The 13,104-nt window shown below is 34.8% G+C and overlaps 4 protein-coding genes across 6 annotated transcripts in view; 3 read left to right on the forward strand and 1 right to left on the reverse strand.

Moving 5' to 3' along the window:
- The first annotated feature begins 355 nt into the window (after positions 1-355).
- LOC126371896 (uncharacterized) lies at positions 356-7,414 on the forward strand. Of its 2 annotated transcripts, XM_050017309.1 has the most exons (3): positions 356-450; positions 856-6,010; positions 7,170-7,414. In XM_050017309.1, the coding sequence occupies exon 2, from the start codon at positions 893-895 to the stop codon at positions 3,077-3,079; it is 2,187 nt and encodes a 728-aa protein (XP_049873266.1). In that variant the 5' UTR covers positions 356-450; positions 856-892; the 3' UTR covers positions 3,080-6,010; positions 7,170-7,414. The 2 variants fall into 2 exon arrangements, with proteins under 2 accessions (XP_049873266.1, XP_049873265.1); XM_050017308.1 differs by lacking the exon at positions 356-450 and having other exon boundaries at positions 474-6,010.
- Positions 7,415-7,837: 423 nt separating this feature from the next.
- Positions 7,838-9,786, forward strand: LOC126371911 (geminin). Of its 2 annotated transcripts, none has more exons than XM_050017358.1 (5): positions 7,838-8,044; positions 8,126-8,247; positions 8,497-8,637; positions 8,878-9,004; positions 9,338-9,786. In XM_050017358.1, exons 1-5 carry the CDS (start codon positions 8,030-8,032, stop codon positions 9,485-9,487), a joined length of 555 nt encoding a protein of 184 aa, XP_049873315.1. In that variant the 5' UTR covers positions 7,838-8,029; the 3' UTR covers positions 9,488-9,786. The 2 variants fall into 2 exon arrangements, with proteins under 2 accessions (XP_049873315.1, XP_049873316.1); XM_050017359.1 differs by having other exon boundaries at positions 7,839-8,044; positions 8,138-8,247.
- Positions 9,787-9,842: 56 nt separating this feature from the next.
- Positions 9,843-11,930, reverse strand: LOC126371909 (uncharacterized). The gene is made up of 4 exons (XM_050017356.1): positions 11,794-11,930; positions 11,400-11,685; positions 10,612-11,142; positions 9,843-10,509 (listed from the first exon to the last, which is right to left on the reverse strand). Coding segments are annotated over exons 1-4 (1,122 nt in total). The 5' UTR covers positions 11,796-11,930; the 3' UTR covers positions 9,843-10,206.
- Positions 11,931-12,479: 549 nt separating this feature from the next.
- Positions 12,480-13,104, forward strand: part of LOC126371994 (probable ATP-dependent DNA helicase HFM1) — a 44,598-nt gene continuing 43,973 nt past the window's right edge. The window contains exons 1-2 of the mRNA XM_050017492.1: positions 12,480-12,487; positions 12,836-13,032. Coding sequence (XP_049873449.1) covers positions 12,480-12,487; positions 12,836-13,032 — 205 coding nt within the window. The remainder of the gene's footprint in view (positions 12,488-12,835; positions 13,033-13,104) is intronic.

Below are 13,104 nucleotides of genomic sequence, written 5' to 3' on the forward strand. Positions count from 1 at the left end.
GATTATTGGTGTGTAAAGATAATGCACCGGAAATACTATTTCTGTTTCGCGAGAACGAGAGAGAAAGAACCTCAGTGTTGCTGTTTAATAAAATGATCCCGATAGTGGGTAAAATATTTACGAGTGGGTAAATAATACTAAGTTGAAGTTCATAATTTTGTATGAAATTCTTGGTTGTTGTAAATTGAATTACGTATAAATAAGAAGAAAAAATTGTGTGTATTATTTAATGGTATACGCTATTAATGGAGAGTTGAGAAATCAACATAATATTTTTTTTAAGGTATATTCACGAGAGAGGAATATTTTAACGTGATGTTGGCAACATTACTTCGTTTTCTTTAGAAAAGTTTGACATACAGAGATTGAAAAGTTCTTATTTTAAATAAAATACCTTGTGATAAGAGTTAAATAGTGAATAGTTTCACAGTTTGTGATTGGATTTACTTGGTGAGTAAAAGAATTTGTTGAGATATCGTTATATTTCGAGATTTTCGTAAGATAAACTGTGAGATTGTAATCATGGCTGATGCAGTAAGTTTGTGTATCTAAATATCGTATAATCAGTTTTCATGAGTGATATTGAAGTTGTTTTACATTGTAAACGCAAGTAATGAGCTTGTTTTATGATGGAATATAGTCGGTACATACATACGTACTTACGATAATTATTTTTCTCGAGTTTTCTCTGTTGTGGACCGACGCCATTATATTTTGAATTTTCTAGCTAAAAAGAATTATAAGTTTATGAATGTACTTGTCGTAAAGAGTAATAATAGAATACTTACCTGATTACGATTAGAGAAAATCTAAATGTTTGACGTTTGAATACTTACTGTGTGTAAATATTTTCAGCTAAGAATCTTGTTGGCATATACCGGTTTACTTACGAATGATGGAGTCATTGCTAATTTCTAGACTCCAAGATATAATAAATCATATCGAGATTGTTACGAAACAGTGCGAAACATTTTTACAAAAGGAAATAAGTGATATTGACAAACAGCAAGCAGAAATTGCTACCAAGAAATTGGATAATCTTCATTCTCGTTTTTCAACTGAATTAAACAATTATTTTCGATTGAGTATCGAACCATCTGCTGATGACATCTCAATGTTTAGTGCTATTCAATTAAATTCCGAGGAAATTCTCATAGAGTTGACCATAAAGTTAAAAGATTTGCGTGAAGACCGAAGTGAACGGTCAAATAAAGCTACTTATAGTGAATTACCAAAATTGAACTTACCTGAATTTAGTGGTGATGTGTTGCAATGGCAACAGTTCTGGGACCATTTCACATCAAATATTGATAGTAGACACTTACCGGACGTGGACAAATTATTGTACTTGAAGGCTTCATTATCTGGAGATGCGAAAAGAGCTGTTGAAGGATTAGAAACAACAAATAAAAACTATGAGATTGCTGTATCGATTCTTAAGGAACGATATGGTAAGGAACATTACATAATTGATGCTCACTATGCTGCCTTATATAAAATTAAGGCTGCGGACAAGACTGCTGAAGATTGTCGGAGAGCTCTTAATGAAGTAGAGCGGCATCTACGAGTTTTAAATTCACTTGGTGAGAATACCAACCATAACCATCTGCGGTTTATTATTATTGAAAAGTTTCCTGAAGAGATAGTGTATGAGTTAAAGATGTTGTTAAAGACAGATTCTATTGAAGATATGAGAAAACAATTAGAGATTATTATTTCAGCAAGAGAGGATGCTAATAGAATTACTCAAGAGAAGAGTCAAAAGGAAATTAGACATTACACGGTTGAGACATTCCACGGTACAGATAGTGTGAACCAACATAACCCGTCAAGCGGTTCAAGAAGGTTTAAGATTCAAGAACGTTTTAAGAATTTGAAGGATAAACATCAGGATTGGAAAATGAAAATGAGATTTGCTCCTAACTACAAGAATAATAATTACAATAATAATAGAATGCTTCCTAATAAAAGAAAATTTGAATATTCATATGAGAAAGATATAAACATGAAAAAACCAAGATTAAATTGTATTTTCTGCTCAGGAGCACATTACAATGATCAATGTAAGACTGTAAGAACTATTAAGGACAGACAAATTAAATTAAAGGGCCGATGCTTTTATTGCTTTGTTCAAGGTCATTGGAGTAAGACATGTAAAATAAATAAAAAATGTATACATTGTGGAGGAAGGCATAACAGAGCTTTATGTCCAAAAGTTTGTGATTCTGTGAAAGTGAAAACATTGCATACAAATACTTCAGACAAATCTGGAAATTCTACAACGGTGTTACAGACAGCAGTAGTTACTGTATTAAATGAAAATAAATGCGACAAAGTGAATTGTCGGATCCTTATGGACTCTGGCAGTCAACGTTCATATGTAACAAAGAGGATTGCTACTGAATTGAATTTAGCTGTAATAGAAGAACACCATCTTTCCGTCTTCACCTTCGGGACTGATCAACCATTGGAATATGATAGTCCATTAGTGAAATTAAATATACTTACCAGAACTAACGAAGAAGTCGTACTGTATGCCAATGTTGTACCAACCATTGCACAGCATGTTAGTTATTCCGGAGAAGAACTTTATCATTGGAAAAATGAATGTATCTTAGCAGACGATGGTTCACTTGGTGACCAAGTGGACATCCTCATCGGCAATGACTATTATTTCACGGTTATAGACACAACAAATAAACGGATAAGTGAGAACTTATTTTTAGTGGATTCTAAATTTGGATGGATGTTGACAGGGAAAACAGAAAAGAAAAATATAGATAATTTATCAGTTATTACTTACTTTCAGTCAAATAAAGAAACAAAATTGAATAAACCGGACTTACCTTTAGACAACATGCACCTGAAGAACTTATGGGACCTTGAATGTATTGGAATTACTGACTCTCCCAACACTACTAAAGAGGAAGAAGCTATGAAGAACTTTAATGATAACACAAAATACAAGGACAAGAGATATTTTGTATGCTGGCCATGGAATAATAATGTTTCTACTCTACCTACTAATCTTGGACTAGTGACAGGAAGATTAATCAATTTATTAAGACGAATGGAGTAAAGACACCTGGAAAAGCTGTTCGTATTGTATATGATGCGTCAGCAAAACTGAAACAAGGAGTTAGTCTCAATGAATGTCTTCGAGCTGGACCAGTATTACTAGAAGATTTAACAGGATTATTGATAAGATTCAGATCTCATAAAATAGCAATAACAGCAGATGTTGAAAAGGCATTTTTACAAATTGGACTTCAAGATGACAGTAAAGATGTTACTAGATTTCTATGGCTCAAAGATATAACGAAAGCAGCTACTGATGACAATATTATACACCTTCGCTTTTGTCGAGTACCGTTTGGGGTCATATCTAGTCCATTCTTGTTAAACGCAACTATCAAATACCATTTAATGCAGTCGGCTAATAAGGCTGTACAACAAGTTTCTGGTGACATATATGTAGACAATTTGGTTACCGGGACGAAGACGACATTACAAGCGATTACATTATACAGCAGTTTAAAAAGAGAATTTGAGAAGATAACTATGAATCTAAGAGAGTGGAGTTCCAACTCGAAAGAATTTAAAGAGAAGATACCAGATGTACTTGACAAAGAAGTTGTCAAGGTTCTCGGCTTAGACTGGAATACAAACAAAGATACAATTCAATTGAGACCAAACAATGTTGACTTACAAACTACTAAACGAGGAGTCTTAAGAACAATTGCTTCTACTTACGATCCATGTGGATTTGTTGCACCATCGTTGTTGTCACCAAAATTGTTCATGCAAGATCTGTGGAAAAGCAAAATTAAATGGGATTCAAAGTTACCAAAAGAATTATTTGAAGAATGGAGAAACATATAATAATTTAGAAACTGAACAGGAAGAAATACCCAGATATTATACAAAGGACTTTGAAAGTAAAGAAAATCAGTTACATTGTTTCACAGATGCATCAACGAAGGCTTATGCAGCTGTAGTATGTATAGTAAATGAAAATGGCAAAGAATGTTCATGAAGTTACAAAGTCATTAATTAATAATAAAGAAGAAAGTAAAACTAGTAAACACGATAGTAAGTCAAAAGAAATAGAAGAAATGAAAAGAATACAAGAAACTTATTTTCCTGATGAGGTTAATATGAAAGAAACTGCTTTAAGTCGTAATCTACGATTATTTAAAGATGATGATGGTTTGTTAAGAAGCAAAGGAAGATTTGAAAATACTGAATGGTTGTTTGACATGAAATACCCAATTTTATTGCCCAAGAACTGTGACTTCACAAATAGTTTAATAAAGAGAATACATGAAGACAACTACCATGTTGGAGCCAATCATACACTGAGTTTAATTCGGAAGTTGTACTGGATACCACAGGGTAAAGCTCAAGTTCAAAAGATTATAAGACAGTGTTCGAGCTGTATCAAGCATGGGGGCGGTCCATTCAAACTTCCGCCTACTCCTGCACTTCTTGCTGAAAGAGTGAACTATAGTTCACCTTTTACATTTACTGGACTTGATTATTTAGGACCAATATTAGTAAAGACTGAAAATGGAGTTTCCAAGAGGTGGATTTGTTTATTCACTTGTTTAGCTGTAAGAGCTATACATCTAGAAATGGTACAAGATTTATCTGCTAAAGAAGCGCTACTTGCTCTAAGACGAATGATTTCTACAAGAGGGACTCCTGGTTTGATAGTTTCAGACAATGCTTCACAATTCAAACTTATATCAGAGCTTCTAACCAATCCATACTGTAAAGAGAATAAAATTACATGGAAATTTATACCACAGTTATCACCATGGTTTGGTGGTTTTTATGAGAGACTAGTGAGTCTAGTAAAGCATTGTATGAAGAGAACATTGCATAAACATTTGTTAAATGACAGTGAAATCAATACAGTTATTAAAGAAATTGAAGCTATTTTAAATACAAGACCACTTACCTGTGTCGATTCAGAAATGGTGCATATACTGAAACCAGCTGATTTTTTGATGATGGGTAAATGTATCAGGACAGAGACAATAAGTGAGTAAGATATTCTTATTGAAGGCACAACAACGAAACAAGATTTGATTCAAGGCTGGAAAAGAGCTTTAGTAATTCTGGATGAGTTTAAAGACATGTTTATGAACCGATATCTTTCTAGTCTTCGGGAAAGATTTCAAAATTCATTAAAGGAGCCAAGAATTAAGTCTCAGTTAATACCTAAAGAACTACCTGTAGTACAAATAAAAGGAGATACTTACAAAAAATAGAGAAGATTGGAAAGTGGGTAGAATAGTCTCACTTACTACAAGCAAAGATGGATTTTGTAGAGTAGCTAATGTTAAAGTTGGAAACAAGATATATACGAGATCAATCACTCAGTTGTATCCGCTTGAAGTTGAGGATTTTGATAATGAGAATATTGAGAATAGTTCTGAAAATATTGGTCAAACTCTAAAGAGAACAAGAATAGTTGGTTCTGTGAATGATTCAAGGCCTATAGACATTCCTGAAGAGGTAATTACTAATATACAAAATAAAGATAATGATATAGAAATGCAAACTGTAAGAGACAGCACTAAACGAATAATTGATGGGGTTACTGAAGTTGTCAGTGAACCAGATAATGATATTACTGAAGTTGTTAATGAATCAGAAAATGATGTTAATGAACAAGAGAATGATAATAATGAGTCTAGACCGGTGCGTGCCGCTGCCACGAGAGCCCTGGAAAAGATAAGGGAATGGACGGCCAACTTGGTCGCCCTACTATGACAAATTCTTCGTTCGTCGGGAGTGTCGTGACGAAGGCTGGTTGACGCCGTCACGATGTTCCTCAAATTCTTCGTTCGTCGGGAGTGTCGTGACGGAGGCTGGTTGTCGCCGTCACGATGTCCCTCAAATTCTTCGTTCGTCGGGAGTGTCGTGACGATGAGTCACGATTCTAAATATGGAATGTCACAAGTAGCAACACCGAAACGGAAGCCCGCTAATTTTTCTATCAGTAAGTGAATCTTGTCTATGTCTTAAATCTTGTCTTGACAAGCTAGTTTTCTAAGAAAGTAGTTAAAGTGAGTTTAACTTTTATATGAGTGAAAAAGTGCAGAAAGTCCCGCTGATGCTGTTACTAAAGCTACGTAGTGGTGATATAACTCCCTTTTATTAATTTGACTATAATTTTACTAACGATGATGCCAAATTCTGTTTAATAACTTGTGTTTAAAATGGCCGGCCGGCAATGCGACTTGTAAAGATAGATGAGTACTCTTTAGGGGGCATCAATAAGTAATGCCCACAATTGAAGACGTTGTCTGTATGCATAGCTTGCAATTGTAGAAGCCTTCCTTGGCTACCGTTGTCCAAATGAGTAGCCCGCAATCGTAGAAGTATTTCCTGGCCAGGTTGCATCTAAGAGTATGGTGCACTGTTATGAGAGGCTTTCTTGGCCATGTAAGTGCTGGCGTGCACACTGTTATGAGAGGCTTTCTTGGCCATGTAAGTGCTGGCGTGCACACTGTTATGAGAGGCTTTCTTGGCCACGTAAGTGCTGGCGTGCACACTGTTATGAGAGGCTTTCTTGGCCATGTAAGTGCTGGCGTGCACACTGTTATGAGAGGCTTTCTTGGCCATGTAAGTGCTGGCGTGCACACTGTTATAAGAGGCTTTCTTGGCCACCTAAGTGCTGGCGTGCACAACGTTGAAGAGGTCTTCCTTGACCACCTAAGTGCTGGCGTGCACACTGTTATAAGAGGCTTTCTTGGCCACCTAAGTGCTGGCGTGCACACCGTTGAAGAGGTCTTCCTTGACCACCTAAGTGCTGGCGTGCACACTGTTATAAGAGGCTTTCTTGGCCACCCAAGTGCTGGCGGGCACACTGATGAATAGGGCCTTCTTGGCCACCCAAGTGCTGGCATGCACACTAATGAATAAGTCTTACTCGGCTAACTAAGTGCTGATAAGCACACCATTGAAAGGGTCATGTATAAGAGGGCAATTAACTGACATAAAGTAATACCTAAGAGTAACTAATAAGATCACATACGCTGGTGTTCAGCCAGAGTCATTAAGAGAGATAAGCTTACATTCTGCAGGGTGATGTGTCACCAAGTAGGTGGTAGTTGTATCACCAAACAGTAGTTCATTTATGTTTCTTAAACTTACAGATGGAGAAGTAATCCGTATCCATGAGGTGAAAGGAAAGGTGTAAGGAAAGCCATATTGAGGATCTGATCACTGACATAGGAACCTATGAGTGAGTAAGAGTTACATCCTATCTACACATACTGACTGGTATTCGCGACGTCAGTCTAGTATGTGTGCATTCACATCCCTACAATAGATTCATAATTCTTTGATTATATACATAATTATAGATAGATATATATAAGTGTAAAAGAGTCGTCGCGACAAAAGTGTCAAGGCTTTTTAGCGGGAAACGGGAACGGGACAGTTGCTTTCTTCATTGAATAATCTAAATAATTAATACGAAGTGGTGTTTTGTGGTTAATGATCGCATTAAGTTAGTCGGAAGACATTCGCGAGTGTTATTATATTGGAGTATTCAATAAACAAAGTGTATCTGCCTATTTTCGCTTCGTGCTAGGAAGCCGCTTCATAGCTCAAAAGTTTATGCGGACTTTTGAGTTAATTCGTTTGGGGTTCAGAGTAGGAGTCTACTCCGAGGGTGGGGGCTTAGGTTTCATCATCATCATTCATCACCTTTCACCATTTCATTAATCATCAAGAAAAAAATACGTCAGACATGGCTGTATGGGCATAGTTCCCTTTGCCTTACCCTTCGGGAAAAACAAACCAAAAAAAAAAAAATGTCAAAGTGTCAAACAAAAGAAAGGCGGGAAAAAGCTAATAACCGCTCGCTTGCTGTCACCGTGAAAAACAACACAACGATTTTGTTTGTTAACATAATTAAGTGGTGATTACAAATCACGAAAACAAAGATTCTACTGTCCATAATAGGGGCACCCATTAAACGTCCGTGCAGTGCAATTAAAAACGCGTAATAATGAGTCTCCAAGAGGTTAGGTTATGTGCCGTCTTCGTTGTTGTGTTTAATGTTGCAAGTGGTTTTCCAAAGAATTATTCGGTGATTACTTTTCAGGACGTGTTAAAGAATGGAAGAAAGTCCCTCAAGACGCTGCAGCGCGTCGCTGACGATCAAGAAAACTTGGTGGGTAGACCTTCAAAGAGTTTGAAACATCAACTCAGCCAGGAGTCTGTCGTGTAAGTGATATTAATATACGTGCATAAATAGGGTGAGAATTGCCTCAAGTCGTGTATGTAGGTAGATAATATTGCATTAAAATGGAACAAACTATTACAATGCCATGAGACATATAGTTCCGTAAATTCTTATGAAAATCCCTTGTAACAATATGTCTAGAATATTATTTGTATTAATTTTCATTCATTGAATGTGTATGATGATCTTTATGTTATATTATTAAAAATATTTAAAAAAATATATTACAGAGAAGTAGAAATAAAGAAGAAGCTATCAACATCTACCAAGGAGACTCAAGCAGACCTGCACAATAAAATTTCTGTGGATGACCTTATCAACCCAGAAGGAGCTTCGGATACATATTGGAAGATATTAGCTGACAAACGCCAGTGAGTAACTGTAATTTACCAATGACAATCAATGCTAGTAAAGGATCTACATGACTTCTTCAACCTCGTAAGACCTGGATTTCCAGACACAATAGCATTTGGATTTTACAAGGCCTCTCTGCCTTACAACTTTTATAAATTATGATAACATTGCAGTGTTATTGTTCTAGAATAGCAACTGCTTTACATAATATATATACATTATAAGTACAGTGATAAACTAACTTTTGAATGATATAGGGTTGCACTGCAAGAAGCTTTGGATGAAAACGAGAGACTGCGCAAGATCATTGAAGACTTGAAAGAGGAGAACACTCAAATCAAACAGATGCTCGACGAAGCCAACAGCTTTGTTGAAGTTATCAAGGCAAGTTCAATAAAGCAGTATCATCAAAGTGGGATGTGTGTGTGGTTGATTGGTTTGTTGTTCGCAATAATGTTTATGCTTGTGAATGTTGGAAAATAGAAACGCATCTACAGATTAAACTCTTCAACTTGTTTATAAATACAACTCAATTTGTCACAACAAAGTCATCCTAATAGTGTAGCATTAAACTTTATAAATAATAGTAAAGCAATGTTATCAAAACACCTCATTTTACACACTTGCTCATTCTTAGTGTATTTATAATACATTGTGAGTGTACCACGGTGTTTCTACCTTATCCACATTTACCTCAACTTCTGTTTTTAATTTCAGGAGGAGCTGGCAAATACCAATGACGACACAGGTATTGACGTGAATGACGTCAGCACAGCCGATGAAACCATTAACAATGAGGAGGACACACCTACAGCCATATCCCAACCTTCCCCTCGTAAAGCTTCAAACAAGCTCAACAGGACTTAGGTCAAATAACTGTTAAACCAAACCAAATTGTCAAGGTATTCTTTCATACATCATTTAGGATGTCTTCACAGTCTGATTAACATAAAATCAATTGTAGTAGCATACTTTATGAACTACGAATCTAATGGTGGTGATATATTCTATCATCTACATAGTTTCTCTTTTTTTAATATATAACTTGCTTTTTCTTTATGTAATAATTATAGTCTGTTATTCTTTAGTAAAATTGTTAAGATGTTCTAATAGATAAGGAAAAATCTGAATAACTTCAGATAAATAATTATAAGAGTGCACAATTATCAATGTTTCTTAACTTTTAAACATAAACTTTTCAAGACAATAAATAAATAATAGGTAAATGGTAAAATGTTTTATTTCAAAGTTATTGCTTTACATTAGTAACTGCCAAAGATATCAGGTACTTATACAACTTACAACAACGTAAATGAATGAAAAGTAGCATTATCAATACTGGTTTTATTTTTATTGCCATAAATTACTTCATTATTAACTCTCTCCTTGGCATTTATTATTCCCATCTGATGGTGTGGTCTGCCTATGTATTTCACTTTGCTCTATCGGATGTTTTCGTTTATGTATGTTTTCGGAGACATTGCTCAAGCACAGGTCCTTTTTAACCACATCCACCCATTTTAAAATTATATCATAAAAATTAAATGTATCAAAAAATACTAGAATTGTGAGCAATATACAAAACATCATGAGTAATCTTTATTTAAAAATGCTTTGAATTGTTCATCAAAATCATTTTCGAAAGTCCAAGGCATCAAATCTGGGTACATGGTAATGTCCCTAAGTACGTTAACACTATCCTGTGGCAGTACGCTTCTGACCTTCATGTTCATGCAGCCACTAGCATGAATATAATGGTTGATAATTAAATTATAAATGAAATTCACATATTTACAGTCCAAATTGTCACTAGTACTTGGCATGGTGGGATTGTGTGAGCGAATTTCTTGAATGTATCCTGCCGTTACAATTGGAACGACAAAATCAGCCTGAAAAATAAAACATTAATAAAATTATGGTACTGGACTCATCTTGGTGTCTTACACAACACACACTGTGACTAGAGGTAAATAACAAATGTATATAATCACCTTTTCAAAATATTCTCTAATAAACTTCTCTGGATTCTGGAAGACTTCTTCCCTTCTATCATTTAGTGTTATAACCTTGACCCCAAGAATATCAGTCCAATTACTGATATAATACTTTATATTGTAGGCAGTAGCTATGCCATCTTCTGCATAACTCAAGAAGAGTGTAGGACCATCAGATTTTTCACTTTCATCATCTTTTTTAGGCTGTGGCTTCATTACTGGCTGTTTTGGACGATTTGGATCTTTTGATCTTAGAACATACTTTTTATTTAAAGCTGGGGGCAGGTCCACGGGGAAGTCTTTTGTGTAACTTATTATTTCCTTTGTATTGTTGCTATGATAACCACTATCATCCTTGTGGAAGAATTGAGCTAAATCAGAAAGTGGGTCTTCTAATGCCTTCAGAATATCATAGCGCTTCATTTTGACAAATGCATCTAATATTTTGTCTAGTGTAGCCTTCTCATTCTGCATAAATACTTTAAGTACTACATCAGCAGGGTCTTCTTTGACAGCATTAGTAATATACTGTAATAGGAAAATAAGTTGTTTATTAAATTTTGATATAATGTTAAGAATAGAACCAAACACTGAGAGAAAAATAAAGATAAAAAATATTTTAATGTAAACATGATAGTATGTACAAAATAATGGTAATACATTTAAATAACAACTAAAAAAATGAGATGGGGTGTGCAAATACATTGTGTAGTGAGTGAAAGTACTTGTTTGATAAAAAAAATCAACAAGAACATAAAAATATATAACAAGGAAATAACACTCACATCTAAATCAGCTTGTACTATTCCTAATGCATATCCAAGATCTTTCCATGTATTAGGAGAACCTCCAGCCCATTTAACCAATGTTCTCCAAGCCTCGTAACAAGCGCTGCCCATTTTCGACTTCGGGTTTCGGTAGTACAGCAGGCTTGTATGAAGATAACACACTTTTTTACTGAGCAAGTTTAACTGAGATATTTCCTTTGCCCTCTCCTCTTGCAGCATCTCCTCCAGAGCCAACGTGTCGATGCTGATGGTGTCCGCATTTTCGAAATCTTTAAGCACTTCCCTGTACGAACAAATAATTATATCAATCTTATGACGACGTGCCATTTTCACACAAATACCACGCTGTTTGCATAGAACATATAACGTGATACTCAAATGTATTACTTACATGTTGTCCTCTAGAAGTAACTTTGAGTAAAAAATATTAATAGGAATGAATTTACAAGGAAATCAGATCATTTTGCTAAGAAATTTGAAAGGGATACAAAATACAAGGAAAACAGTATAAAATTAGCACTGACTGACACTGACACTGACATATATTTATTGGTGTCTTTATTTGCAGTCAAGCAAAGACCTATGTCTGTACAGCTTTGTGAAGCGCTTTTTTTAAATATAGGGTTGCATAATATTATTTTATACAACGACAGAATGAACAGACAGAAAACATATTGTATGGTTTTATTTTCAAAAATCATCCGATTTTATATTTTTCGTATATGTCACTGGCTCTTGTGTGTGAAAAAAATATCAAAAAATCCACAAATGCCATTTAATTTGTGAAAAAAGAAGAGATTTTATTTTTAATAATTATTATGGCTATTTTGGCATTTTATGTGCAATAATGGCCAGTCATATTAAAAAAATATTTATATTATTAGCCAATTTTTAGCATTTTTTACAAACTGGAATAGACGGCGGATGGTTTTATTCTTTTTTTCCCGGCGTTTTTTTATTCCAAATAATTCTGGCGCGAAAGTAAAAATTGTTATTTTGGTTTTATTTAATGTGATGGTAACGAATTGTTTTTGTTACTGTTTTTTTGTTACAGCTTATAACAATTGAAGTACCTACATGGATTTGTAAGTATGTTTTTATAGCTCATATTATTTTTCATCGAAATACATCTAAGAAGAAATCGTGTGAGATGAGATAGCCCAATGACTGTTCTCATCAATCGTGGAATTAGGGTTAATAAATGAGCCGCGAAAGACCCCTGTGATATGGCCTAGGTATGTAATGATTCGATACTTATATAAACAGTAGCTTAATGCATTTATCATTCTCCTGATGATGATAACACAGTACTTATTATAAATAAAACTTTTGTCAGTAAAACTTGTAAATTGTGAGGTACCTGCCTGCCTAAGTATAATTAATTAATGAATTACTTAACACCTACTTTAGTATCTATATTATTTATTTTTCAGGGAAAACTTCACAGATGTGTTGGGTGATGCCGACGAGATATTCAATTCTCAGCCCATATCTCTACCGTCATCACCTGAACCTCATTATAAAGAGCCACCACTCGAAATTGTTCGTCCAGTAGAAGTAAGCACAAAAAATGTGCGTCCTATAAAACATACTGGACAACAAGGGAACTTTAGAAGTGTCGAGGAAATAGGTTGGTTTGTAATTTTACTTGCCAAACTAAGTGTATACCTACCTATTTATTTCTAAAACAAATTTTAATTAA

Source organism: Pectinophora gossypiella, chromosome 13 (genome assembly GCF_024362695.1).
Source record: "Pectinophora gossypiella chromosome 13, ilPecGoss1.1, whole genome shotgun sequence".
Taxonomy (NCBI): domain Eukaryota; kingdom Metazoa; phylum Arthropoda; class Insecta; order Lepidoptera; family Gelechiidae; genus Pectinophora; species Pectinophora gossypiella.

Bases quoted from the DNA above. Each gene is read 5' to 3' on its own strand.
- LOC126371896 (XM_050017309.1), top strand. From the start codon at position 893: ATGATGGAGTCATTGCTAATTTCTAGACTCCAAGATATAATAAATCAT.
- LOC126371909 (XM_050017356.1), bottom strand. The intron at 11,143-11,399 runs GTGAGTGTTATT...TTCCTATTACAG, and splicing joins TAGTACAAGCTGATTTAGAT to TATATTACTAATGCTGTCAA. The intron at 10,510-10,611 runs GTGATTATATAC...TTTATTTTTCAG, and splicing joins TTAGAGAATATTTTGAAAAG to GCTGATTTTGTCGTTCCAAT.
- LOC126371911 (XM_050017358.1), top strand. The intron at 8,638-8,877 runs GTGAGTAACTGT...TGAATGATATAG, and splicing joins ATATTAGCTGACAAACGCCA to GGTTGCACTGCAAGAAGCTT. The intron at 9,005-9,337 runs GCAAGTTCAATA...TTTTAATTTCAG, and splicing joins GCTTTGTTGAAGTTATCAAG to GAGGAGCTGGCAAATACCAA.